This window comes from Dama dama, chromosome 1 (genome assembly GCF_033118175.1).
Source record: "Dama dama isolate Ldn47 chromosome 1, ASM3311817v1, whole genome shotgun sequence".
Classification (NCBI taxonomy): Eukaryota; Metazoa; Chordata; class Mammalia; order Artiodactyla; family Cervidae; genus Dama; species Dama dama.
The window spans coordinates 47,080,827-47,107,320 of record NC_083681.1 but is presented as its reverse complement, the minus strand read 5'-3'; the positions used below and the strand labels follow the sequence as shown (position 1 = coordinate 47,107,320).

General features: G+C 39.4%; 1 protein-coding gene and 1 pseudogene across 1 annotated transcript; both read right to left on the bottom strand.

Annotated features, from left to right (window-relative positions):
* Window positions 1-6,643: 6,643 nt before the first annotated feature.
* LOC133052257 (olfactory receptor 56A1-like) lies at window positions 6,644-7,587 on the bottom strand (annotated as a pseudogene).
* A 16,257-nt stretch (window positions 7,588-23,844) lies between these two features.
* On the bottom strand, window positions 23,845-24,789 carry LOC133052189 (olfactory receptor 56A1). The gene has a single exon (XM_061136982.1). It carries the CDS (start codon window positions 24,787-24,789, stop codon window positions 23,845-23,847), a length of 945 nt encoding a protein of 314 aa, XP_060992965.1.
* Window positions 24,790-26,494: the final 1,705 nt, after the last annotated feature.

The following is a 26,494-nucleotide window of genomic DNA, read 5'->3' as shown; positions in this document are numbered from 1 at the left end:
AACCTAGCATATACATTTCCCAATACAGGTTTCCCAAGTGACTCAGTGGTAAAGAATCTGCCTGCAGTGCAGGAGATGCTGGTTCGATCCCTGGGTCAGGAAGATCTCCTGGAGAAGGAACTGGCTACCCACTCCCATATTTTTGCCTGGGAAATCCTATGGAGAGAGGAGCCTGGTGGGCTACAGTCCATGGAGTTGTAAAAGAGTCAGACAAAACTTAGTGACTAAAATGAACAATGTTTAGAAAACAACTGCCAAATATAAATGAATTTGGCTATTAGAGAAAGCTTTTGGTAAACAATTAAAATAATTGTTGACCCTAATATCTTTTGAGCAGGGAACAGGCTACAAATACAATACTTCCAAAAGAAGTCACATGCTCCAATGCCTGCTTCATTTAATGTCATTGGGGACAACCCCCCAAAAAAGAACAAGGGGAACATAGAAAACAATGGTCAGGAGATATTCTCCCAAAGAACATAACTGGTATCTAGTTAGGGATCTTCCCCAACTGTCAGGAGATTAAAATGTGATGCCTGCCCCCAAGGCATTCCAGCATTACCATTGACAAGTTCCTGTGAAACGTATCCCATGCTTCACTTTCAACTTAGAATCTTAATGGCTAGTACCCAGTTTCTGCTCCACCACTAAATATGTGATGGAAGAAGGAAGATGATGGTCTAAGAGGAACCACATCAGGACTGATGAAGATGACCACACACTCCTGGCGACCTTGGACTCTGTGCTGCATTCAGTGACTAAATGAGAGTTTGGGTAGCCTCACTTGGAAAGAGTCAAGTGTGTGTTACACGTGAGAGTCTCTCATATCATTTCTCTTAAGAAATAAATATTTAGTCACCTGGCCTCTCCTCTAGGCAGCTAGATTTACGTGAGGATTCTGGCCAACACAATGGTAAAGAAAATGATGTAAATCTCTCCCAGATTGGCCCCTAAAATATCCCACAAGATTCTGCACACTGTCTCCCTTCATTGTGTGACATGTTCACGCTCAGTCATTCAGTCGTGTCCAACGCTTGGTGACCCCATGGACTGTAGCCCACCAGGCTCCTCTGTCCACGGGGATTCTCCAGGCAAGGATACTAGAGTGGGTTGCCATTTCCTTCTCCAGGGGATCTTCCCGACCCAGGGATCGAACCCACAGCTCTTGTGTCTCCTGCTTTGGCAGGTGGATTCTTTATCACTGAGCCACCTGGTAAGCCTCACTGTGTGAAAGTCAGGTGCAGAATGATCTGTGAAAGTCTCTAAAGGCTTAGAATGCAGAATACCCAAATATGACAGAAGCATGGGTCCCTAGATGATGACATGAAGCAAAGCCCCCATGCACTGAAATCAGAATGTGGATGAAAAGTAAACATATTGTGTTAAGTTCCTGTGGTATCTTTATTGCAGTAACTAACTTTATGGGCATTTATTAATTCAACATATCATGGATTTTGATGTGCACTACCTTTGCTATCTATAATTTGGAGCATGAAAAAACTTCAGAAAACCCTACATCTATCTAATTAAAGTAGAAAAAATGTAGATCAATCCCTAGACAATATAGTAGGAAAAATAGATTTAGTAGTGAATATGCCTAATTTCTCTCTCTTCACTCTTGTTCCTGTTAGTTGAATGACCATTAGTATTTTATCTTTTAACTCAGTTGTCTCTCCTGCAAATTTTCAAAAATGATAATTCATGGTATTTTGACCAAAATCTCTCTGAAATTAGTTTACCTCTTGGTAACCATCTATGCTAATCACTACAGTGCTAATCTCACATAAAGCACTCAATAACTAATTTTTGGTTGTGTAGATGAATAAATGGAAAAAAAGTTACTATTTCATATAGTCCTTAGCAAAATACACCTAATTTAGAATCTTATTAAATATTATCAATGTTGTAGTGGAAAGGAAAAGAGAAGAATGAATTTTTTTCTTTCCCTTTCCTAAGAACAGAAAAGATAAACAGAACAATGAGTAGGCCTGAACATTCAAAGTTTTTTTTACTTTAACTCCTTCTAACTCTGCATGTCTGTAATTAAGTTTGCTTTTCTGCTCCCCTGACTCTGCAAGAGCTACATTTTGCACCTAATATCTCTTCCCCTTGTTGTTGCTCTTCAGTCGCTAAGTCATGTCCAACTCTTTGTGACCCGATGAACTGCAGCACACCAGGCTTCCTTGTCTTACAGTATCTCCCAGAGCTTCTCTAACCCATGTCCATCGAATCAGTGATGCCATCCAACCATCTCTTCCTCTGTCGCCCCTTCTCCTCCTGCCCTCAATCTTTCCCAGCATCAGAGTCTTTTCCAGTGAGTTGGCTCATCACAGCAGGTGGCCAAATTATTGGAGCTTCAGCTCCGGCATCAGTCCCTCTAGTAAATAGTCATGGTTGATTTCCTTTAGGATTGACTGGCTTGATCTCCTTGCTGTCCAAGGGACTCTCAAGAGCCTTCTCCAACACCACAATTTGAAAGCATCAGTTCTTCAGTGCTCAACTTTCTTTATGGTCCAGCTCTCACATCCATACATGACTACTGGAAAAACCATAGCTTTGACTCTTACGGACCTTTATCAGCAAAGTGAGGTCTCTGCTTTTTTAGTACACTGTCTAGGTTTGTCATACTTTTTCTTCAAGGAGCAAGCGTCCTTCAATCTCCCCTTGTAGTTCTTCTGTTGTGCATATCAGAAAGAAGACTGCCGAGCCACTGAACTGCCAGACTCGATAACTGGGTTACTGATGCCAGCCTATGACTATTTTTGAAACAATGCAAGAAGGAGACACGATCCTAACACCTTTGTTCCTCATCACTGACTCTTGACTGAGAGCCCTCATCTTATATAGGCCCCTAGACTTCTCATGCAGAGGAGGCACAGTTCTTGAGGCATGAGCCTACCCTGTTCCCCTCTTGGCAGACTAAGAATTAAAGCCGCCTTTCTATTTCCTCCAAATTCAGTCTCCATATTTTTTATTTGGCCTCAGTGGGCACAGACAGCCAAGATGTAAGCCAGCAACATGAATATCTGATTCATGTGATTGATTTGATATTTTTCTTAAATGTCACTGAAATAAAGGAAACCAGACTGTAAATTATTATATCATTTTATTTTTTAATCTTTCAACCCCCTCACAGGCTTCTGAGCAGGAAGTACAGTATTTTTGTCTCAAATCTACCCTAGCCCTTCCGCTGAGTGTTGGAGATCCCAGGAATTTTTCAGAGTTGTCAGTTTCCTTTTAAGAAGAAGAGGTTGAGAACCAAATTCACTCCAATATTGCTATTCCTACTTAAAGCCACAGGGGGGCACTAGTGACATGTCAACAACAAAGCATTTCTTTACTTCTTGCAGTAATGCTATCCTGTTTAGACTCCCTGGCTGCACAGTCTTGATGTCCCACAGTCTGCCTTTGAGGTCATACCTTTCACGGTTAACACCCGCATGCTCAGAGTACACCCCGAAGCACACTACAGTATCAAATGGCTATGAGCTCAGAGGCTCCCAAACTCCACTTTATGATCTGTGGAAATGTAGTTTTGCTCCCTCAACAATGTCTAGGTCTTTGTTTTGAGCATTGATCACCAGCATAGACTCTCTTTCTTCCAGGTAATTTAATTCCAGGGAACTTGTTGCTTTCTCTTGCCTCTGAATCTTGTTTTAAATCTGCTCTGTTCCTAGAGAGCAGGGTTCAGTGGCTTCAGATCTTTCTCAAAAGACTCTGTGTTCCTCATGTACATGTGACTAACCTGAGTGGCCTTGACAGATCAATTTTCTCCCCCTCCCCTTGTTCTTAATACACCCCCCTTCTAGTACAACTGGACCACAGTTAACAAAGTGACTCTTCACAGACCTTCTCAGTTAAACTGGAAAAAAAATCTATATCCCTCCCTTTTATTTATTTTTTTCTCCCAGTTTTATTGAGATATAATTGACATATAGCACTGTATAAGTTGAAGGCACACAGCAATGACTTGACTTACATATGCTGTGAAATGATTACAACAAAATTTTAGTTAACATCCAACATCTCACATAGACAGGCAAAAAAATGAAAAACAATTTTTCCTTGTGATGAGAACTTTTAGGATTTGTTTTCTAAGCAGCTTTCAAATACATCACAGAGCAGTATTAACTATAGTCATCATGTTGTACATTGCACCTCCAATACTTATTTATAACTGGAAGTTTGGACATTTATACCCCACCAATTTAAAACTCCTTCAGTTTATGCCACTTCATTCTATCCACTCAAGACAGCGCTCAAAGATTTATTCTAAGTACCTTTGCAATGCTATGATTACTTTATAGCTTAACTGTGTCTGCCCTTCAAGAGCAGGCTCTTTGAGTTACCCTGTTCCTCCATCCTCTTTATCTACATGTAGATTCACCCCAAAGCCTGTCTTGGTACCACTGTGTCTCGTTCCTTGAACCACTTGCACTGGGCTTGACAATTCTGAGAAACTGTGGTCCTCTTAACCTTAATCATCTACAGAAGACTCATGAAAATTAAATATTATTATGCATAAAAACTGGAATATTGCAAGTATTCAAAATATTTGAGCTTTTAATTTCATTAGTATTACTATAATTATTATCAGTACATTGGACATTGCAATTATGAGTATCATATTAGGCAAGAAGTGTTGAAGTTGGCCCTTCTGTCTTCTGAGGAACAGTGGGACATGATGGCGGAAAAAATTATCTGGGCAACCATGAGGTGGAGAGGAGTCCTATTAAACAATTCCTTTTCAAAAAATGAAAAATACTGAATCATATCTGTGGCTCTGGCTTGAGAAAATGAGAGCCAGGTCTGGGGGTATTAAGAGCACTATCTTGCAGAGAAACGGATGTCATTTTTCCTTTCAGACTGTTATTGAGTGTGGCTTTGGAAGAATCTGCCCCTGGAACCCATTATCAGCATCGACATGCAGTTACTTTTATCCCCATAGGGTGGAGCAGTGGATCTCCATTCCTCTTAGCAGCTTAATACCAAATTCTTTCATAAACTCTGAAAGCTGCCCCTACAGCATTACGTCACATCTCTTCACCTGTCTGCCCTGGAGGACTTGACTCTGTGTCCAGCCCACTGGGTGGCATCCTACACTGCAGGGACTGGATAACTGTCCTTCATGGGGTCCTGTTTTCTGACTCAAACATTTGGAGCTGTGCCAGTAATTAGCTCTTGTCACTCAGGGCTACACCCTCCCATCTAAACATCTTGTGAGGCTGGGGCTTAGACTCTAGGACTCTTGGTCAGCTGGATGCCTCTCAGTTTCCACCTACAGAGAGCAACAGAGAAAGACTGGAAGGTGGAGGCGGTGGGGAGTGGGGTGGGTACTTGTTCCTTCCCCTTTCATTAGTATCGCTCAATAATGACTCTTCATTCTGGCAGTGAAACAAGTTTTAGCTTCCAGGATTGGCTGGTTGGTTGCTTTGGATTTTGTTTGGTTTGGAGTTTCAGAATTCCCAGAATCAAGTCAGCCTCTCTGAACTCCCTCAGAGATATCAGCAGCAGGATAGAGTCCTTGCTCAGCGGTCTCTGCCCCAGCTTTACGGGCACCTCCTCGGAGCCCTTGTGACACTAATACCAGTCAGAGGCAGCGCCCCTCCTCAGAGCTGTGAAACCCAGTTCAACGAGCCCACCACCAACCTGCTGGCTCCTAATGACCCAACACTTCCCAAGTATAAGGTTCTTCCCTCGGGTACTATCTCTGTGTTACTTTAGCATCCTCCCCCTCTTTTTTCCTTTTTTTGATTTTCATGTCTCCAATACTTATTTAATCAACGCTTACTTTAAATTCTCTAAAAGTAATCTGTGAGATTTATTTTCTCCTGAATGGATCCACTTTTATCCACAAACATGACACTTTGCTCTGTCTTTTCACCTTCAACTAGAGTTCTTGAGATGAATCAATAAATAAGACCTGCCTTTCAGTTCACCGCATGTGCCGCTTAAACCCATGGGGACATGGCCAACTTACTGTCCTGATTCTCCAATTTCTTACTCCCTTGGTATCCACTCTCCTCCCACCTCAAACTGTTTCCTCATTCTCTAGACTCCCTGAGGACAGTGAGGCAGTTTAGGACATGGTAAGAGGTTAGCATTGGTTTATTATTATTATGAATGCTCTTTTCCTGTGGCCCTGCAGGTTTTTTGTCACAGGACTCTGTCTTCTCTGAGAACTCATCACTCTCAAAATAGGAGATACAGGCAGGAAATACCCATGGACATCCAGAAGGACAAAACACAGGCAAAGGAAAGTAGGGTGGGGCATTTCTGTAGAAAGACACCAGGCTCTAGAGCCTAGACTTTAATCTCTGCTCTGTCATATATCTGCTATATATATGTGTATATATTTATATAATCTCCAGCAGTTTTTTCTCTTAAAATCATATTTTTTTCTACTATGTAAAATGGAAGTAGTAGTAGCTGCATGAATGTTGTGAAGATTAAATTGCTTCACTGTAACTGCCCAGGACCAAAGCAGTTGCCCAAGAAAAATGAGTTTCTTCCTCTTGCCTACCGTCTCCTGAACCAGGCAAGAACAAAGGAAGAAACCAGGGTCAGGCTTTTCTCTAGCTCGTGTCTGGGAAAAATCACTGAGAAGGAAGGGCAGATAGAATCCTAAATCTGTTTTACAAATTCATATCTCTCTCTGCAGCAGTTTCTGAATTCCTTGCTTTATCTCTTTAGTCCAAACCCCATATACAATAGGGTTCAAGGCAGGAGGTATGAGGTGATGAAGGTCATTGAGCAGGGTCAGGATGTCCATGGGGACCCTCTTTCTGGTCACATTTGTCAACACCACAACCAGAAGGATGGTGCTGAAGAAGAGAATGAGGATGAAATGAGAGCCACATGTGCTCAGAGCTTTGACTGCAGCTCCCTCGGCCTTGAACTTGAATACAGTTCTTAGGATGAGGACATAGAAGATGAAAATGAGGATGAAACCTGAGCCTAGTAAGATCCAACCAGCCACAAACTGGTAGATTGTGTTCAGGGTGAAATTGTCACAGGAAATCCTGGACACAGACAGGTTGGCACACGTGCAGTTCTCAATGACATTTTCCCCACAATAACGAAGCCTGGCAGCAAGAATGGGAATGGGTAGAGTGAGAAGGGCATTTTGTACAACAATGAAGGCACTAGCTTGGCCACAACATGGTTAGTGAAGATGGGTGGGTACTTTAGTGGGTGGCAGATGGCCACATAGCAGTCATAGGCCATGACCAAGAATGCACAGGACTCCATGGGGAGGAAGCTGTTCACGATGAACATCTGGAGGAAGCAGGCTGAGAAGCTGATGGACCTGAGGTCAAACCAGAAGATGGCCAGGACCTTGGGGATGACGGTGAGGCAGAGCACCATGTCCAGCAGGGAGAGGAGGCTGAGCAAGTACTACATAGGCTCATGCAGAGAGGCCTCCAGCCGGATGGTGATCAGGAGGGTGGCGTTGGCCCCCATGGCCAGGAGGAAGAGGAGACTGAGGGGCAGGGACAGCCAGTGCTGCCAGCTCTGGTAGTTAGGGAAGCAGATGAGGAGGAATTCAGAGACTGAAGGAGTAGAGTAGTTGCTGGGTGAGGTCATCCAGTCAATCCTGAGCTGAGAAGTCTTGTCTTGACTGTTTGCTTGGTCAGATACAAAAGGTAATTTTGTTTAATTGGTTTCAAAAGTATAGCTCTCACTCTGTAGGTCACTAATGATATGTAGAAGAAAGAAAATTCCAGGCAATAGCCTAAAGATAGAGTGGTGGGACTTGACAATTAATGTTGCTGCTGCTGCTGCTAAGTCACTTCAGTCGTGTCCAACTCTGTGCGACCCCATAGATGGCAGCCCACCAGGCTCCTCTGTCCCTGGGATTCTCCAGGCAAGAATACTGGAGTGGGTTGCCATTTTCTTCTCCAGACGATCAATGCTACAGTCTATGAAAGAGAAAAAAAAATCAGTGTAAACACTAAGATTTGAAAAGAGAATAACAATAGGTAGTAACCTCACAACATTAAAAATGTGCAACAAATTAAGTCCGTGTGGCACCAGTTTAAGAAAAGCAAAATGATAATAGTATAAAGGAGAAGTTGTTTTCTCCATGAAAATTTTAAGGAGCATAGGATCAACTTGTCAGCTAAGCAAAAGTCTAATAATATAAGAATATGAATGATCATTAAATTTTATTGAAAGGGTGTCATTAGTGACCCAGACATGGGTAATTCATTGGACTGGTGGCAATAGAAACCAGAATGAAAGGAACTGAAGATTCAGTGAGAAAGTGTAGCTAGAGAAGGCTGACTACGTAGCTAAAAGGCTCGTTTCAAGCTTGCAGGTAAAGGAAAAAGCAAGACAAGAATGAAACATATTGTAGCATGCCTATTTGGGAAAAGATCACAAATTCAGATGGAAAGTAAGATAGTTGAAGTAGTTGTTTATTAAGAAAGAAACTTTTTTTTTTTTACTATTATCATGTCTTTGTAATTTTTTACACATAGATTTTGTACCTCTCTGTCTCCCTTTACCCTACTCGGAAATATCTGAGGACTGACAACATGCACTTTTCATTGATACACATCAACATTCTCTAACGCCCCATAAATTCTTAACAAAAGCCTATTGAAAAATGCTAGACCTTAGTGTTTTACACAGATGGAAAATTTCAAGGAAGGAGAGTGAAAGTGGAGAATTAGCCAGGGTCTCAGTGCTGAAGGAACTTGGAGGAGGAGAAAGGAGAAGCTCTGATCAATACTACAAATGGTGGCTATATTTAAAATGGATAACCAACAAGGACCTACTCAACAGCACAGGGAACTTTGCTCTGTATTATGTAGCAAACTAAATGGGGAAAGAATTTGAAAAAGGATGCATGCATGTGTATAATTTGAATTGGCTCAGTGTTAAAGAACCTGCCTGCAACACCAGAGACATGGGTTCTATCCCTGGGCCAGAAAGATCCCCTGGAAAAGGGAATGGCAACCCACTCCAGTTTTCTTGCCTGGAAAATCCCACGGACAGAGGGGCCTGGTAGGCTACTGTCCATGAGGTTGCAAAAGAGTCAGACATGACTGAGCATAGCACACACACATAATTTGAATCACTTTGCCCAAAACTGTCACATTGTTAATCAACTATACTCCAGCATAAGATAAAAAATAAATGAAAAATTTTTAAAGAAAAATGTTTTTAAAAAAATACTACAAATGGTGGTTGCTGAGGGTTTGTATGGTGGACTTCAGGGGATGGACAGAGCATGCCACAAAATTCATGTTGGAACCTGGAAGCTTATTCATGCCACTGTCTGCAGGTGCTGCTCAAGAGCCTATCCCTTGGTGAATGGTAAAACCTTAGGCTAGGTCTCTGACTTAATAAATCTTTGGCCCTTGCCCTAAAACAAACTCAGAATCACTCTATTATTCCTGCTATGTTAGTACAAACTTTCTTGAATTTCCTTCAGCTTAAAATATTACCAACTTATCCATATAAAACCTCACCTCTCTGCACCCAGCTTTCCTGTTCTTCTTGACCTTCATCCTCCTCATATTCTGTTTTCTCATCCCTGTTGAGTGCTCTTTGTCCTTTTCTAGCATTGTTTGACATAATATTTATACCTGTTCATGCTCCTCCTCAAAGGCTACTTGCTGATCAATTCTCCTGTTTATCTGCTTCCATTCATCACTTGTTCACCATTTCCTTGTTAAAAGGTTATTGCCCAAAACTCATCAAGTCCAAGGTACTTACCTTCAGCCACCCAGTGTTATCACTTGGACTCTAAGCTTATTAAAGTCTAATTCAATTTCTTCACCATTTAACACTGGATAGCAGGCAGGAGGAGAGAAAATCTGGAATGGGAAAGAAGGAAAAGGAAGCAAATTTCTATATGTTTTAATAAGTGTAAGTGTTGGTACATGGAGTAAAAACTAATTTAAGGACTCTAAAACTGGATCGACAATATTCATTCGTATATATCAGGCATCTCATATATACCAGACATTCTTCTGAGAATATCATATCTATTCATTTATTTCATAGAAGCATGATGTCAAAAACAAAACTGAGAATCTTTCTCAACTCTGTTTCAATTAGCCCTCTGGAGTATCTTATCCAATTCAGGGAACTATGTATTAGGAAATTCCTTGTCAAACTGAGACAAAGTTATAGGAAGTTAAAACATAATAAAAGGCATTGACCCCTTTTGTGGGGTCAAGTAATTGTTACAAAATATAGATGTGTGAAGAGTGAAAAAGTTGGCTTAAAGCTCATCATTCAGAAAACCAAGATCATGACATCTGGTCCCATCACTTCATGGCAAATAGATGGAGAAACAATGGAAACAGTGAGAGACTTTATTTTGTGGGGCTCCAAAATCACTGCAGATGGTGATTGCAGCCATGAAATTAAAAGACGCTTACTCCTTGGAAGGAAAGTTATGACCAACCTAGACAGCATATTAAAAAAGAGAGACATTACTTTGCCAACAAAGGTCCATCTAATCAAGGCTATGGTTTTTCCAGTAGTCATGTATGGATATGACAGTTGGACTATAAAGAAAGCTGAGTGTCAAAGAATTGATGTTTTTGGACTGTGGTGTTGCAGAAGACTCTTGAGAGTCCCTTGGACAGCAAGGAGATCCAACCAGTCCATCCTAAAGGAGATCAGTCCTGGGTGTTCATTGGAAGGTCTGATGTTGAAGCTGAAACTCCAATACTTTGGCCACCTGATGCGAAGAGCTGACTCATTTGAAAAGACCCTGATGCTGGGAAAGATTGAGGGCAGGAGAAGAAGGGGATGACAGAGGTGGAGATGGTTGCATGGCATCACCAACTCAGTGGACATGAGTTTGGGTGGGCTCCAGGAGTTGGTGTTGGACAGGGAGGCCTGGCGTGCTGCAGCTCATGGGGTCACAAAGAGTCAGATATGATTGAGCAACTGAACTGAACTGAACTGATAGATGTGTTATCTGCAAAGGACATCAGTGATAACTTCAAAATATTTGAATGGTTATCTTCGGCAAAAGGGCAAAACTAGAACCATCAGAGAAAAATCACAGGGAAACTGAGTTTGGTTAAATGTGAAAGAGAGCTCTGTCAGTCTAAAGAAAGTTATCTATCTGCAATTTAAACCCAGAAAAATAAATGACCCAATCAAAAAATGGGCCAAAGAACTAAACAGACATTTCTCCAAAGAAGACATACAGATGGCTAACAAACACATGAAAAGATGCTCAACATCACTCATTATTAGAGAAATGCAAATCAAAACCACAATGACGTACCATTACACGCCAGTCAGGATGGCTGCTATCCAAAAGTCTACAAGCAATAAATGCTGGAGAGGGTGTGGAGAAAAGGGAACCCTCTTACAATGTTGGTGGGAATGCAAACTAGTACAGCCGCTATGGAAAACAGTGTGGAGATTTCTTAAAAAACTGGAAATAAAACTGCCATATGACCCAGCAATCCCACTTCTGGGCATACACACTGAGGAAACCAGATCTGAAAGAGACACGTGCACCCCAATGTTCATCGCAGCACTGTTTATAATAGCCAGGACATGGAAGCAACCTAGATGCCCATCAGCAGACGAATGGATAAAGAAGCTGTGGTACATATACACCATGGAATATTACTCAGCCATTAAAAAGAATTCATTTGAACCAGTCCTAATGAGATGGATGAAGCTGGAGCCCATTATACAGAGTGAAGTAAGCCAGAAAGATAAAGAACATTACAGCATACTGACAAATGTATATGGAATTTAGAAAGGTGATAACGATAACCCTATATGCAGAACAGAAAAAGAGACACAGAAATACAGAACAGACTTTTGAACTTTGTGGGAGAATGTGAGGGTGGGATATTTCAAAAGAACAGCATGTATACTATCTATGGTGAAACAGATCACCAGCCCAGGTGGGATGCACGAGACAAGTGCTCCGGCCTGGTGCACTGGGAGGACCCAGAGGAATCGGGTGGAGAGGGAGGTGGGAGGGGGGATCGGGATTGGGAATACATGTAAATCCATGGCTGATTCCTATCAATGTATGACAAAACCCACTGGAAAAAAAAAATAATAATAATAAAAATAGAAAAAAAAATAAGAACTAGATAATATAATATATAATTGAGAAAGAGAGAAAGAGAATCATCATAAAATGGTAACTCTTGGAAAATCTGCATGAAGGGTATGTGAGAATCCCTTGTATTATATCTTGCAGTATTTCACGAAGTATGATATGATACTCAAAATACAAAGTTTTAAAAAGTGAAAAAATAAATAAATAAATAAATCAGTGTGAGCTGGATTATTTTCTAACTTGGAGAATTCACTTTAGTCACAACATTTTGAAGCTTAGAACTCTAAGTCAGGGGCAATTTTGTTCCATGAGAGAGGCTTGGATTTAGTTTATTTGCTCAAGAAACATCTATGTTTGTACATATAATCAAGTACTATAAATATATATAATTAAAAGTATATAAAAGAATGTAAAAATCAAGTATTCTTATACATATATATGCATATATACAAATGTATGTGTGTTTATTATGCCGAGGATGTATGTCCATTATATGTTATTCTTCAATAAATATTGCAAAAAAAATTAAAAAAATTAAAAAAAAATAAACTACTGTATGGGGACAGAGTTTGGGGAAAACTTCTTCATCAGTTTTTTCCCTGAGTCCATGTGCCAGATGTCTAGTGACACTAATTCAGCATCCCTACACCTTTTATCTCACTGTAGGATTTATAGACCTCCTTTATTTTCTGGTCAAGCAAGATGAAGGCCAATTCTCTACTTTCACTAAGTCTCCTAACCAAGAAATGAAATGGGGTCCTCTTCTAGGAAGGCGGAGAGAAGAAAGAAAACTAACTGGCTGCTTATGGATCTGCTTAGGGTTTCTAATGCATCCAAAGTTACCGTACCTCTCACCTTGTCATTGCCTTTTTCTTCCTATTTATTGGAGTCTATTAGAAAAGGATCCTTGACTGTCTTGTCATTCTTCCTGTCTAGATCCAATAGAGTCTATGCTATCTGCCCTTAGTCCTGGAACTTACAGAAGATGTAGAGGGATGTCTTTTATGAAGTATCAGCTGTAGTAAAGCCATGTTGGGACTTTGCTAAATAAATCTTGAGGGTTTTATGAGCTCCTATTCCTCCCCTACCTTTTTTCTTAGACCCAGATGGGAAAATGTAACTTGGGAAGCTGAGACTTGATGGGTAAAAAGCTGAGTCCTTTGGGAACTGTCCTTTGATGCTCCTGCAGGTAGGGAGTTAGGATGTGAAAAATGAACTGGTTTGAAACTAAGGTAAGAACTTGCCCAGAAGCCCGGGATCTGGTACATAAGCCCTGACACACAAACATGGTTGAAGATGGAGAAAAAGAGACTACAGAGTCTTTATTACAATAAGTCCAATGTTTCGAGTGCTTTCTGAGTGACCTAAACTATTTAAGTTCTTTATATAATTTTTCTCATTGAATCATCTCTCTTAGATATAGACGAGCAACTCTTTGGAGTAGAAACTATTATCCCTACTGTGTGTAGGGGATAGATAGAGAGAGGGAAACATGCCCAAAGGTACACAGTTAGCCTACTTTTATAGCTACATTCATCTGACTTCAATGTCTATGTTCTAAATGACCCTTTCCCACCATCACCACTAATCTGATGAATGTGGCTCTAAGTATTGAAATCCTAAACAAAATCCTAGCACATCAAGTTCAGAAAACTGTTAAGATTTATTTAACTAATAAATATACTTATCCCCTAAAGAATTCAAGGCTGTATATCGTCACCTGCTTATTTAACTTATAGGCAGAGTACCTCATGAGAAATGCTAGGCTGGAAGAAGCACAAGCTGGAATCAAAATTGCCGGGAGAAATATCAATAACCTCAGATATGCAAATGACACCACCCTTATGACAGAAAGTGAAAAAGAACTAAAGAGCCTCTTGATGAAAGTGAAAGAGGAGAATGAAAAAGTTGGCTTAAAGCTCAACATTCAGAAAACTAAGATCATGGCATCTGGTCCCATCACTTCATGGCAAATAGATGGGAAACAGTGGAAACAGTGTCAGACTTTATTTTGGGAGGCTCCAAAATCACTGCAGATGGTGATTGCAGCCATGAAATTAAAAGACACTTACTCCTTGGAAGGAAAGTTATGGTCAACCTAGACACCATATTAGAAAGCAGAGATATTACTTTGCCAACAAAGGTCCATCTAGTCAAGGCTATGGTTTTTCCAGTGGTCATGTATTGATGTGACAGTTGGACTATGAAGAGAGCTGACTGCCGAAGAATTGATGCTTTTAAACTGTGGTGTTGGAAAAGACTCTTGAGAGTCCCTTGGACTGTAAGGAGATCCAACCAGTCCATCCTAAAGGAGATCAGTCCTGGGTGTTCATTGGAAGGTCTGATGTTGAAGCTGAAACTCCAATACTTTGGCCACCTGATGCGAAGAGCTGACTCATTTGAAAAGACAGTAAGAGAGACTGAGGAAAAGATTGAGGGCAGGAGGAGAAGGGGACAACAGAGGATGAGATGGTTGGATGGCATCCCCGACTCGATGGACATGGGTTTGGGTGAACTCCGGGAGTTGGTGATGAACAGGGAGGCCTGGCGTGCTGCAGTTCATGGGGTCGCAAAGAGTCGGACATGACTGAGTGACTGAACTGAACTGAAAGAATGCAGAGAAATAAAAGGAAATCTGACAATCTAATTTAAGACATCAAGGTTGTGAATTAAATAAAGTAATAAAATCATTCAAATCACAAACAGATTTGAATCACAGCTCTGACATTTGCTGTTTGCATGACCCACACATTAAACAAACAGTAACTACATCCTGTGATCCACAACCTGTATTAGACATTGTATATTGGATTGGCCAAACAGCTTGTTTGGGTTTTTCCGTAACAGTATATGAAAACCCAGATGAACTTTTTGGCCAACCCAATACAGTGGTAAATAAACAAATGTGGTCCTTGCCTTCACCAAGAGTGCATTCTAATTATATGGTTGTTAAAAGAAAAATGGCATCTCTAAATGCATTTATTTGAATAATTTCTAAGACAAAATTGTTTAGTAAAGAAGCAAGAGGCAAAAACAGTACATAGAATGCTATACAAAATAATTTTGTAATGCTATACCAAGAATATAATATAAATAAGTGTATGTGTATATATATATATATATATACACACACACACTTTATTATATGTTCTTAGATGGAATCAAATTACCTCTGGAAGGATACACAACAAACCTATAAGAGTAGTTCTTTCTGAGAAAAGCAAATTTGTCAAACTTGGCAGATGGGTAAAATGGTATGTTAGAGATTACTGGTTATTTACCCAATACCTCCATTCTTCCTTAGTAACAAAAAACATTATTTTATTTGGGTACCCACATATACTACCAAAATACTACACCTCTCAGATTTCAAATGTCAGTAGATGTAATTTGGCAAAGTTTCCAAGAAAACTCTCTAAAGTGAACTAATTTAGCTGAGGAATGAAGGTCATTTGCCCTCTCTCCTTCCACATAGAACAGGCACAGGATTGATGCCTGAATTTCTAGTAAGCACCTTAAACTATCAGTAACACTGAGGATGAACATTAGATTCTAAGCATGGTAAAGCAGAAATAGAGAAACCAGTGAAGCTCTGGTTTCAGTCCTAGATGTCCATTTCTGAGACTCTTCTACCTGGAAGAAAAAGTATTTTCTATTTTGTTTAGGCCATAATTATTTAGGTTTTCTATTATATGCATTCAGAAATAAAACTGATATGGAAAATTAATAATTTTTACTGAATACCTTTAGCTTTTAAAACTTTGAACTGTGTGTATATATTTTCTATTTTTTAATTAAATATGCTTTTAATTCATTCTTTTGATCATACAATTAAAACGTAGAAAGCTTTGGTAATTTTACAAAAGAAAATATACAGAATCCTGTCAAAAGCCATCATAGAACATTACTGTGGGGGCATTACATTAGATAAGTTGTTGAATCAAAATGAACTTAAGGAAGAGAGGTCTGAATGTGAAGAAAAACAAGAGTAGATGCAGAGAAGCCAGTCAGAAGACTGCTACTTGCCCAGACAAGATGGTGGCCTGCACGAGGCTGGTGGCAGAGGAAATGAATTTGAGTGGACAAATTTTGGAAGAATAGTTAAGTAAATATACTGATGAATTAGAAAATGAGGCATTCAGTGTAGAAATCAAATCTTATTCTTAGGATTCTCTTTGATAACCTAGTAGACATGGACCCATTTACTATAATGGTATCACATAGTGAGATTTCTGGGTATTGTTGAGCTTACATTTGAAGTTCATAATGATAAATTTAATGTGAAATCAGCAAGCTTACTTAGGGGATTTTTTTCTAGAAAGCTTCAATCTTCCACAAAGGAGATAGATATTTCGATTTAGTCAGTGTTTGGGTTATTTCAAGCAACTACAATGGAGGAAGAGTACAAAGGAGGTCAAAAGAGCATAATTAAATGATGGGCCATAGAGTCTCAGCTTAATAAGGAATAAAGTCAAGAAAAAAGAAAGATAAAAAATAAAATGAAGGTGATTTATTCAGTGGTTTGGTAGTCTTGATGTTCAACAATTGTGATTGTATTAAGGATAGTTAAAAATTTAAGCCTGCAGTTAGAAGGTGATAGTCAGAAAGGATATTTCAAATCTAAGTTTTAGAGATGAATCAGCCACAAAAATGAGATAAGTCAAAAACTGGTAGTTTAAACAAGAAAGTCTAAGTTTTGAGTACAGGCTGAACTAAGTATTCAAGCATTTCCACTTTTCCCAGCTAAGGGATGCCCACTACGTGAAAATCATATTCTGATGAAAAATAAATGTATGTAAGTGAAGTAATTAATCATAAGAGGGATACATATAGTATACACACAATATAATTTCTTAAACTAAGGATAAATCTGAGAAACGTTTTTGAGGAGTCTAGACTTCAGAAAAAGAATACATTCAACAGAAAAATAATCTGATATACAATCTTTAGCCTGTAGCCTCCCACTGATTTTAGACAAATAATTTAGTTAGGCAATAAGTAATTCATTTCATTTCTTTGTTGTCTCATCTGATGCATCTGCAGACACCATCACCTGGGAGCCACCCTGCATTAGAAAATGAGCAGAAACTTATTCCAATGCCCTTTATAAGTTTGCCTGGGGTTGGTGTAATTGTAGTAGTCTGCTACTTGTATGAGCTTCCTGATGCTTTATGTTACACTGGAGGATTGAGTGCATGGATAATAGATCATAATGAGGAGAGCAAAGAGATAACAACTCAGTGGGCAAGCAGGGAAGGAGCTGTTTCTGCTGGGAGCCTAGCACAGCTTGTCCTGCGAGGTGTGCCCCTGGAGCACAATAGGGCGTTGCCTAGAGAGCACCGGAACCGACTGATGGCCAAGCTAAAATTTCCAAAGGGGTATTGTAGTCAAGCCCACAAAAAGTGAAAGAGCTGCTTTGTAGTTCTCAGTCTTCTCTTCATTTTTACTGGTTCCCATGAGTTCCTAACTGATGACCTTTAAATGGGTCCCTGAATTCACTGACTTCTCACATTTGTTCTCTACTTATAAACACTGATGTGTTTTTTCCATCAATCCAACATTAATCATTCAAATTCTCACTCTGAACAATATAGTCCAATCAATAATAACTTTTCATTTTTCCTATATTACAAAATAATACATTGACATTCTATCATTCAAATTATGATATTGTACATCATTTAAAGTCATCCAGTAAAACTTGGAACCCATTAGAAATAACTGGTATAAACAAATAGTTGTGTGTTTTTCATCTATTTTTATGTGTATGTTAAGATCTTATATATAAATATTTTTATATATAAGATATGTTATACATAAAATATAAAATACCTTATATATAAAATATACATAAAATATAAAATATCTTATATATAAAATCTTATATATATATACCTTATATATATATAGAATATATATATATATATATATTCTTGCCATCTCTATAATGAATACACAGAATAGATCAAGAATACACAGAAGAACTATACAAAAAAGATCTTCATGACCCAGATAACCACAATGGTGTGATCACTCACATAGACCCAGACATCTTGGAATGCGAAGTCAAGTGGCCCTTAGGAAGAATTACTACGAACAAAGCTAGTGGAGGTGATGGAATTCCAGCTGAGCTATTTCAAATCCTAAAAGATGCTGCTGCAAAAGTGCTGCACTCAATATTCCTACAAATTTGGAATACTCAGCAGTGGCCACAGGACTAGAAAAGGTCAGTTTTTCATTCTAATCCCAAAGAAAGGCGATGCCAGAGAATGTTCAAGCTACTGCATAATTGCACTCATCTCACACACTAACAAAGTAATGCTCAAAATTCTCCAAGCCAGGCTTAAACAGTACATGAACTGAGAACTTCCAGATGTTCAAGCTTGACTTAGAAAAGGCAGAAGAACCAGAGATCAAATTGCCAACATCCACTGGATCATAGAAAAAGCAAGAGAGTTCCAGAAAAACATCTACTTCTTTATTGACTACGCCAAAGCCTTTCACTGTGTGGATCACCACAAACTGTGGAAAATTCTTCAAGAGGTGGGACTACCAGACCACCTTAACTGCCTCCTGAGAAATCTGTATGCAGGTCAAGAAGCAAGAGTTAGAACTGGACATAGAACAACAGACTGGTTCCAAATCAGGAAAGGAGTATGTCAAGGCTATATATTGTCACCCTGCTTATTTAACTTACATGCAGAGTACATCATGTGAAATGCCAGGCTGGATGAAGCACAAGCTGGAATCAAGATTGCCAGGAGAAATATCAATAACCTCAGATACACAGATGACACCACCCTTATGGCAGAGCAAAGAGGAACAGAGGAGCCTCTTAATGAAGGTGAAAGAAGAGTGAAAAAGCTGGCTAAAAACTCAACATTCAAAAAACAAAGATCATAGTATCCAGTCCCATCACTTCATGGCAAATAGATATGGAAACACTCAGAGACTTTATTTTTTTGGGCTCCAAAATCACTGCAGATGGTGACTGCAGCCATGAAATTTTTATAAAAGACGCTTGCTCCTTGAAAAAAAGCTATGACCAACCTAGACAGCATATTAAAAATCAGAGGCATTACTTTGCCTACAAAGGTCCATCTAGCCAAAGCTATTATTTTTCCAGTAGTCATGTATGGATGTGAGATTTGGAGTGTAAAGAAAGCTGAGCACCGAAGAACTGATGTTTTTGAACTGTGATGTTGAAGAAGACTCTTGCGTGTCCCTTGAATAGCAAGGAGATCAAACCAGTCAATCCTAAGGAAATCAATACTGAATATTCAATGGAAGGACTGATGGTAAAGTTGAAACTCCAATACTCTGGCCACCTAATTCGAAGAACTGACTTTTTGGAAAAGACCCTGATGCTGGGAAAGATTGAAGGCGGGAGGAGAAGGGGACGACAGAGGATGAGATGGTTGGATGACATCACCAACTCGATGAACATGAGTTTGAGCAAGCTCTGGGAATTGCTGATGGACAGGGAAGCCTGGCGTGCTGCAGTCCATGGAGTCACAAAGAGTCGGACACGACTGAGCAACTGAACTGAACTGAAGATCTTATATAGGTATATATGATATTATTATATATATATCACTTATATCATATCATTTATATCCCATGCTTTTACACTAGCTAGGCAAAACCATTTTATAAATCATGAGTTTGTAGTATGCTTTATTATCTAATCTAAGGTGCAACTTGAATCATTTTTAATTGGAGGATAATTGCTTTACAGTGTTGTGTTAGTCTCCACTGTACAGAAAATGAATCAGCTATGTGTATACATATTTCCCCTCCCTCTTGAGCCTCCCTAACAACCCCACCATCCCACCCTCTAGATCATCACAGAGCCCCGAACTGAGCTCCCTGTTCTATACAGTAGCTTCCCATTAGCTATCTATTTTACACATGGTAGTATATTTATGTCAGTGATACTCTCTCAATTCAGCCCATCCTCTCCTTACCCTCCTGCTGTGTCCACAGACTTATTCTTTATGTCTGCATCCCTATTTCTGCCCTGCAAAATAGGTTCCATTTTTCTAAATAGGTTTCACATATATGTGTTAACATAAGTGCTTTTAAAAAATGCTCTTCCATTTAGTGAGACTTTTACCTTCCATATACATTTAAGAATAACTGTAACAAACATTCCTCTAAAAATCTTGCTGGAGTGTTTCTTGAAATTGCATTGAATTTATCAATTAATTTGGGGAGAACTGACATCTTTAAAATGTTCATATGTTCTTTTCCATATACATTGTTTTCTCTACTTTTAAGGTGTAAAAGTAAAGTGGAAGTTTCACTTAAATAGCTTAGCATAATTTTTAAATTATGTCCTTAAAGATCTTGTGTATTTCTTATGATGCCAATTTCTACATATTAATAAATTCCTCCTGTGGTAAGTGGCATGTTTATTTCTAATATTTTTTGATAATTTTTGCCAGTATAAAGAAAACTACTGAAGGACTTCCCTGGTGGCCCAGTGGTAAAGAATACTTCTTCAAACGTAGGGACAGGTTTGATCCTCTGTCATAGAACTAAGATCCCACATGCCTGGATCAACTAAGCCCATGTGCCACAACTAGAGAAGCCTGTGCTCAGCAATGAAGACCCAGTGCAGCCAAAATTTTTTTAAAAAAAGGAAAAAAGAAAACTACTAATTTTTTCAAGTTTATCTTATCTTTGAACATCTTACTGAATATATAACTAATTCTAAAATTTGTTCATTGTTTTAAATTATTATACCATATAAAAAGATAAAAATCATGTTAATTTAATCATTTTTATTCTGATCCTTAAAATTCCTTTTTCTTCCCTGATGTATTTTGTGGGTTAGGACTTCGTCTTTTACATTGAACTGTAGCAATGATAAGGGCATTCAGCTATGTTCCTTTTGGTACATTGCCCTTGGTAAAAGGGGGCTCTCTCCTCCAATGTTGTCTTCCCTCCCTGGGGCAACCCCCATCCAATGAATAGTTGATGAGAGAAGAAAAAGGCCTGGCACACAAACCTCAGTTTAGAAAACTCTGAAGGTGAAGGTGAAAGTTGCTCAGTCATGCCCAACTTTTTGTGACCCCATGGACTGTAGCCCTCCAGGTTCCTCTGTCCATGGAATTCTCCAGGCAGAATACTAGAGTGGGTTGCCATTCCCTTCTCCAGGGGATTTTCCTGACCCAGGGATCGAACTTATGTCTCCTGTATTGCAGGTAGATTCTTTACCATCTGAGCCATCAGGAAAGACCCAGAAAACTCTGAAAGGCCATCCCAATCTCCCTTTGGAGTGATTATGTGAGTTCTTGCTTTGGTTTTCTCAGATATTTTTTAATAGTTTCCACACAAGAATTCATTGATCAGTACTATGTTGAATACTTTAAGGGAGCCCCTCTGTAGATTTTTGGAGTTCTCCTTCTAGGCAATTCTCTTTTCTCCAGTACTCTGCCCTGTGAATTCTTAGCTGCCTTAGGCTTCCCTGACTCCCATGTCCTCAACACAGGAAGACCGTCAGGCCACATTTAAGTTTACCCTCCCTTTGACATGGTCTGGAATTCCTCCTCAGAATGCTGCAACAATCTTTCTCCAGTAAAAGGGACCTAGCTCATTTACTTCCTATCCTCCATTGCCTAGGATCAAATGCCTTCAGAATCATTGTTTCACATATTTTTGTCCAATTTTCTTGTTGTTTGAAGTGAGAGGATAAATCTTGACTTTGTTTGCTCCATATTTACAAGCTAAAGTCCCTCTGAGCTATGTATAATCATACTGAACAAGCAGATGAAAACACCGTTCCACTTCTGACACCTCCCTGGGTTGAGGGTTGGATTTACGACTACATAAGCCCTCCACCCTCCCCACAGCCAGAGGAGACACATTTTGCATCTGGAGACTTAGTATCTTAAGAGGACTATGCACCACCACAAAAGGGGATATACTTCTGGGGGAACCTGAAGTTATAACGATTTGAGAGCTCTAAAATATAGCCAGGAAATTTGAAGAAAATAGATTTTAGGACTGAAGGAAGGGCAGTGACATTGTAAAAATGGGAAATCAAGTAAGATGTGACTAATTCAGGACCTTCAAGATTAAGGATGGCACTTAGATTTATTTTTAAGTGGAAAATCTATGAAAATTTTCTTCCTTGTGTATACGGACAATAGAAAGTATACTCAGAATTAATATGAGTGTCTCAGGAAAAAGCATGTAACTATAAATCTTTTATTCATGGAGTCAAAGGGCTAAGTAAAGACAACTGCATGACCAGGCCTCCAAGTCAACTGTGTTTGACTCTGGGGTACCAGTCTCTGTCTTCACTTGTAAGAAGATAACTTTAGGCCAATATTGCTTGAACAACCAAGGTTAGGCATAATAAAATCCACACAGAAGTGTCAGCATGAAATACAGTCATTTTTCTCTCCTTCTCACATACCCAATTGTTAATCAAGTTCTGCTCATTCTTTAAAGAAATTCCTCTGAAATACTTTCTAACCATGTTTTCATGCTTTTTGCAAAGAAATCAAGCACCACCCCCCAGCTCTCCAGCTTTCACCAGTTTGTTTTGTTTTTTTTTTAATATTCTAACACCATAGAGTATACACCTTTTCATCCAGTATTTGTAGTTTACAATTCAAAAACAAAGATCGCATTTGTTGAAAGCAATGTACTAGTACTGTCTACATTTCAAAGGCCTTTAAGAATTTTGGAATCTATTCACTGGAACCAGTGTTTGAGGACCTCTTAATAGAGTGGCCCTTGCTTTCATTCTATGGAATTTTGCAAATAAGAATTATATCTTATTAGGAAATTATATTAGGAATTAAATTAGGAAAGCCTATAGGATAAGCCCAAACCCTAAGTTTCCTACTACCAATGTAAATAATGACATCTCTGCCTACCAACTACAATAATATATTATGTTTGTTTTCTCACCCATTTTCACCAGATTGTGACATCCAGAAATTTAACCATATGCCATACTTACACTGTCCTCTTGAGTGTAGCTCCAGACCAGATGGCACATGGTTTTAAGTAAACAGAATGTCCCCATAAACCACCACACTCAGTTTATCCATTTCCCACATTACTGGTCTTCTCATTCCCCACTTCCTCCACTTGGGTCCTCAGTATCCGGCTTTTCCATAAAGAGTTTCCATAAAGCATATGAGGACTCTGTTGGGCATAAGCAGTACCACTATGAATATTACCCTTTTGTACAGAAGCTGGAACAGTCATGATGAGATAAAGACGGTGATCTCTCTGAGCTCTGTGCCTCTGCTTAGCTCTTCCTGATTCTCAAGGGAGAGGATCTAGAGAGAATATACTTATTAGCTGCAGGTTCACAAAAACATCCCAGAGATCATGGCCCAAAGAGCAGAACTAGAGCTTCAGTTGTATCTGAGGAAAGAATGCTGTGTCATGGAAGGCTCTGGAGTCAGAGAGACCTGCACTTGTATTGATGCTTTACCACTCACCAGATGTGACCTTTGTTAATATTTTTTCATAAATTATTATTTTATAATACATAGAGTGGAATAGTAATCCCTGTCCTGCAGTATTGTTATGAATGTGAGATTATTTAAATATATAATATTTAGATACAAAGTTAGGTACCTAAGAATATTAGCTTTACTCACTCTATGCAAATGAATTTTGCTACCAGAAGAACAGAAACTGGGTAGGAAATGTTTACTATCAAGCATTATTTTGCTTTCTGGAATCACAAATCCTGAAATAGAAACAGAGGAAATAGTAATAGGTGTTTTCACAGAAAACCTTCTTCTGTGTGTTTAAAACCCCCTCTGCAACAACTTCTGAAACCCCTGCTTTAGCTCTTTGGTTTGAAACCCATATACAATAGGGTTCAAGGCAGGTGGTATGAGGTGATGAAGGATATTGAGCAGGATCAGGATGTCCACGGGGACCCTCTTTCTGGCCACATTTGTCAACACTACAACCAGAAGGATGGTGCTGAAGAAGAGAATGAGGATGAAGTGGGAGCCACACGTGCTCAGAGCCTTGACAGCAGCCCCCTCAGTCTTGAGCTTGAAAACAGCTCTTAAGATGAAGATGTAGGAGATGAAGATGAGGATGAAATCTGAGCCTAGTAAAGTCCAACCAGCCACAAACTGGTAGATTCTGTTCATGGTGATATTGTCACAGGAGAGTCTGGACACAGACAGGTTAGCACAGATGCAGTTCTCAATGACGTTTTTCCCACAATAGCGGAGCCGGGCAGAGAGAATAGGAACAGGTGAAAGCAGCAAAGCATTCCGAGCTATGATGAAAGCACTAGCCTTGGCCACAAATTGGTCAGAGATGATGGAGGGGTATCGTAATGGGTGGCAGATGGCCACATAACGGTCATAGGCCATGACCATGAATGTGCAGGACTCCATGGGGAGGAAGCTGTTCATGATGAACATCTGGAAGAAGCAGGCTGAGAAGCTGATGGACCTGAGGTCAAACCAGAAGATGGCCAGGACCTTGGGAATGACGGTGAGGCAGAGCACCATGTCCAGCAGGGAGAGGAGGCTGAGCAAGTAGTACATGGGCTCGTGCAGAGTGGCCTCCAGCCGGATGGTGATCAGGAGGGTGGCGTTGGCCCCCATGGACAGAAGAAAGAGGAAGCTGAAGGGCAGGGCCAGCCAGTGTTGCCAACTCTGGTAGTTAGGGAAGCAGATGAGGAGGAATTTGGAGACTGGAGCAGAGGAGTAGTTGCTGGGTGATGTCATGAGGTAAATCCTAAACTGAGGAGATTTTACTTGGGTTTATGTATGGTAAGGCGCAGGAATTAGGTCAATAAAAAATAAAACTCTCAAAATATTCTCTAGCACTTACTCATCCAGAAAACTGATGAGATATAGAACAATCCCAAATAAAGGCAAAGTTTTCTAAAAATACATATTAATGGTGGGCAAGCTTGGCAAATTATTGCTAAAGTTAAATGGAAAAGCAATAAGACAAAGAAGCCACAAGATTTAGAAGAAAATAAGAAGAATCACTGCATTAAAACATACTGTAAAGCTATAAAAAAATTTTCCAAGTGACAGTGACCAAAGCAAATGGCTAATTATGGATCCCATAGGCCAGAGATGCTCACTAGTTTACACATTAATCTATAATTTATAAAGATGTCAGAAAATCACATTTAACTATAGGTCTTTTCAGTGAGTATTGCTGACGTAATTTATTAGATAGTAGTTAAAAGAATTAGTTTTTCCTCACTTTTTAGTCATACACCAAAGTAAATTGGAGATGGAAAAATTTATACTTTCAATTCTATGATCATGAGTACTCAGCCACTTCAGTACTGTCTGACTCTTTGCGACCCTATGAACTGTAGCCCACCAGTCTCCTCAGTTCAAGGGATTCTCCAGGCAAGAATACTGGAGTGGGTTGCCATTCCTTCTCCAGGGGATCTCTGACCCAGGGATCAAACCCATGTCTCATGTCTCCTGCACTGGCAGGCAGATTCTTTACCATTAGTGCCATCTGGAAAGCATCCCCCAGTCTGTAACATACCCTTTACAAGTCTATCTTAGTCTCTGATCCATCCACTTCTCTGTCCTCATTCCTTCCTTACATCATAGAGAACTATTTTAATTAAGTTCATCTTTCTGCTACCTGGATTTCACTGAGAAGAGTACTTAGTGTAAAGGATAATAAAGGAGGGGATAAGAAGGAATAAGCACAGAGAAAAAAGGGATCAGATGCCTGGATATACTGTCAGGTAGAAGTATAGGAACAAATTTAAGTTGATGTTTTTATATATTCAGGTGATAAGAATGATTTAAAACTAACTCTGTACTTGAAGAAGTAACACTAATCAGAGAAAAAATGATAATCATTCTATGCTTTGCTCTGGTTCAACCATGTTTAGAACACCATATGCAGTTCAGTGCACTTTGATTTAAGGGACGTTTTTGAAACTTTACCACCTAGAAGATGTCCAGGATAAAAGGGACTTGAGAACTCATAATGAAGGACAATTTAGGAAAGTGAAGATACTTTGTGTGATGTAAACATGCCACTGACTTTTAAGAGGAAGAGAAAAACTAAGACCACTAAGGAGAAAAATTACAGAGAAATCTATTTCTGTTGAATGTAAATCCTGTATAATAATTAGAGGAGACTTTTTTGTTAACACTACTCTGCTGGAACATGTTGGGTGAAGACAATAATCAGATCTCCTCACCAGCTTCCTCTCTGAACTCATGGGCTCGGTGCCCAATGTCATATTAAACTCCAAACAATCTCCCATCCTTTCTTTTTCTAAAGTCCCTTAGACTGCTTTTCTGGGCAAGCCAAATGGATTTTAGTCACATACTTGAATGAAATGCCCAGCCATAGGATCCCTGGTATTTAATGATATGGGATTGCTGAGACTATACAAGATCATTCTTTTCCAAAAGGAACCTAGAATTTCTGAATTTCATC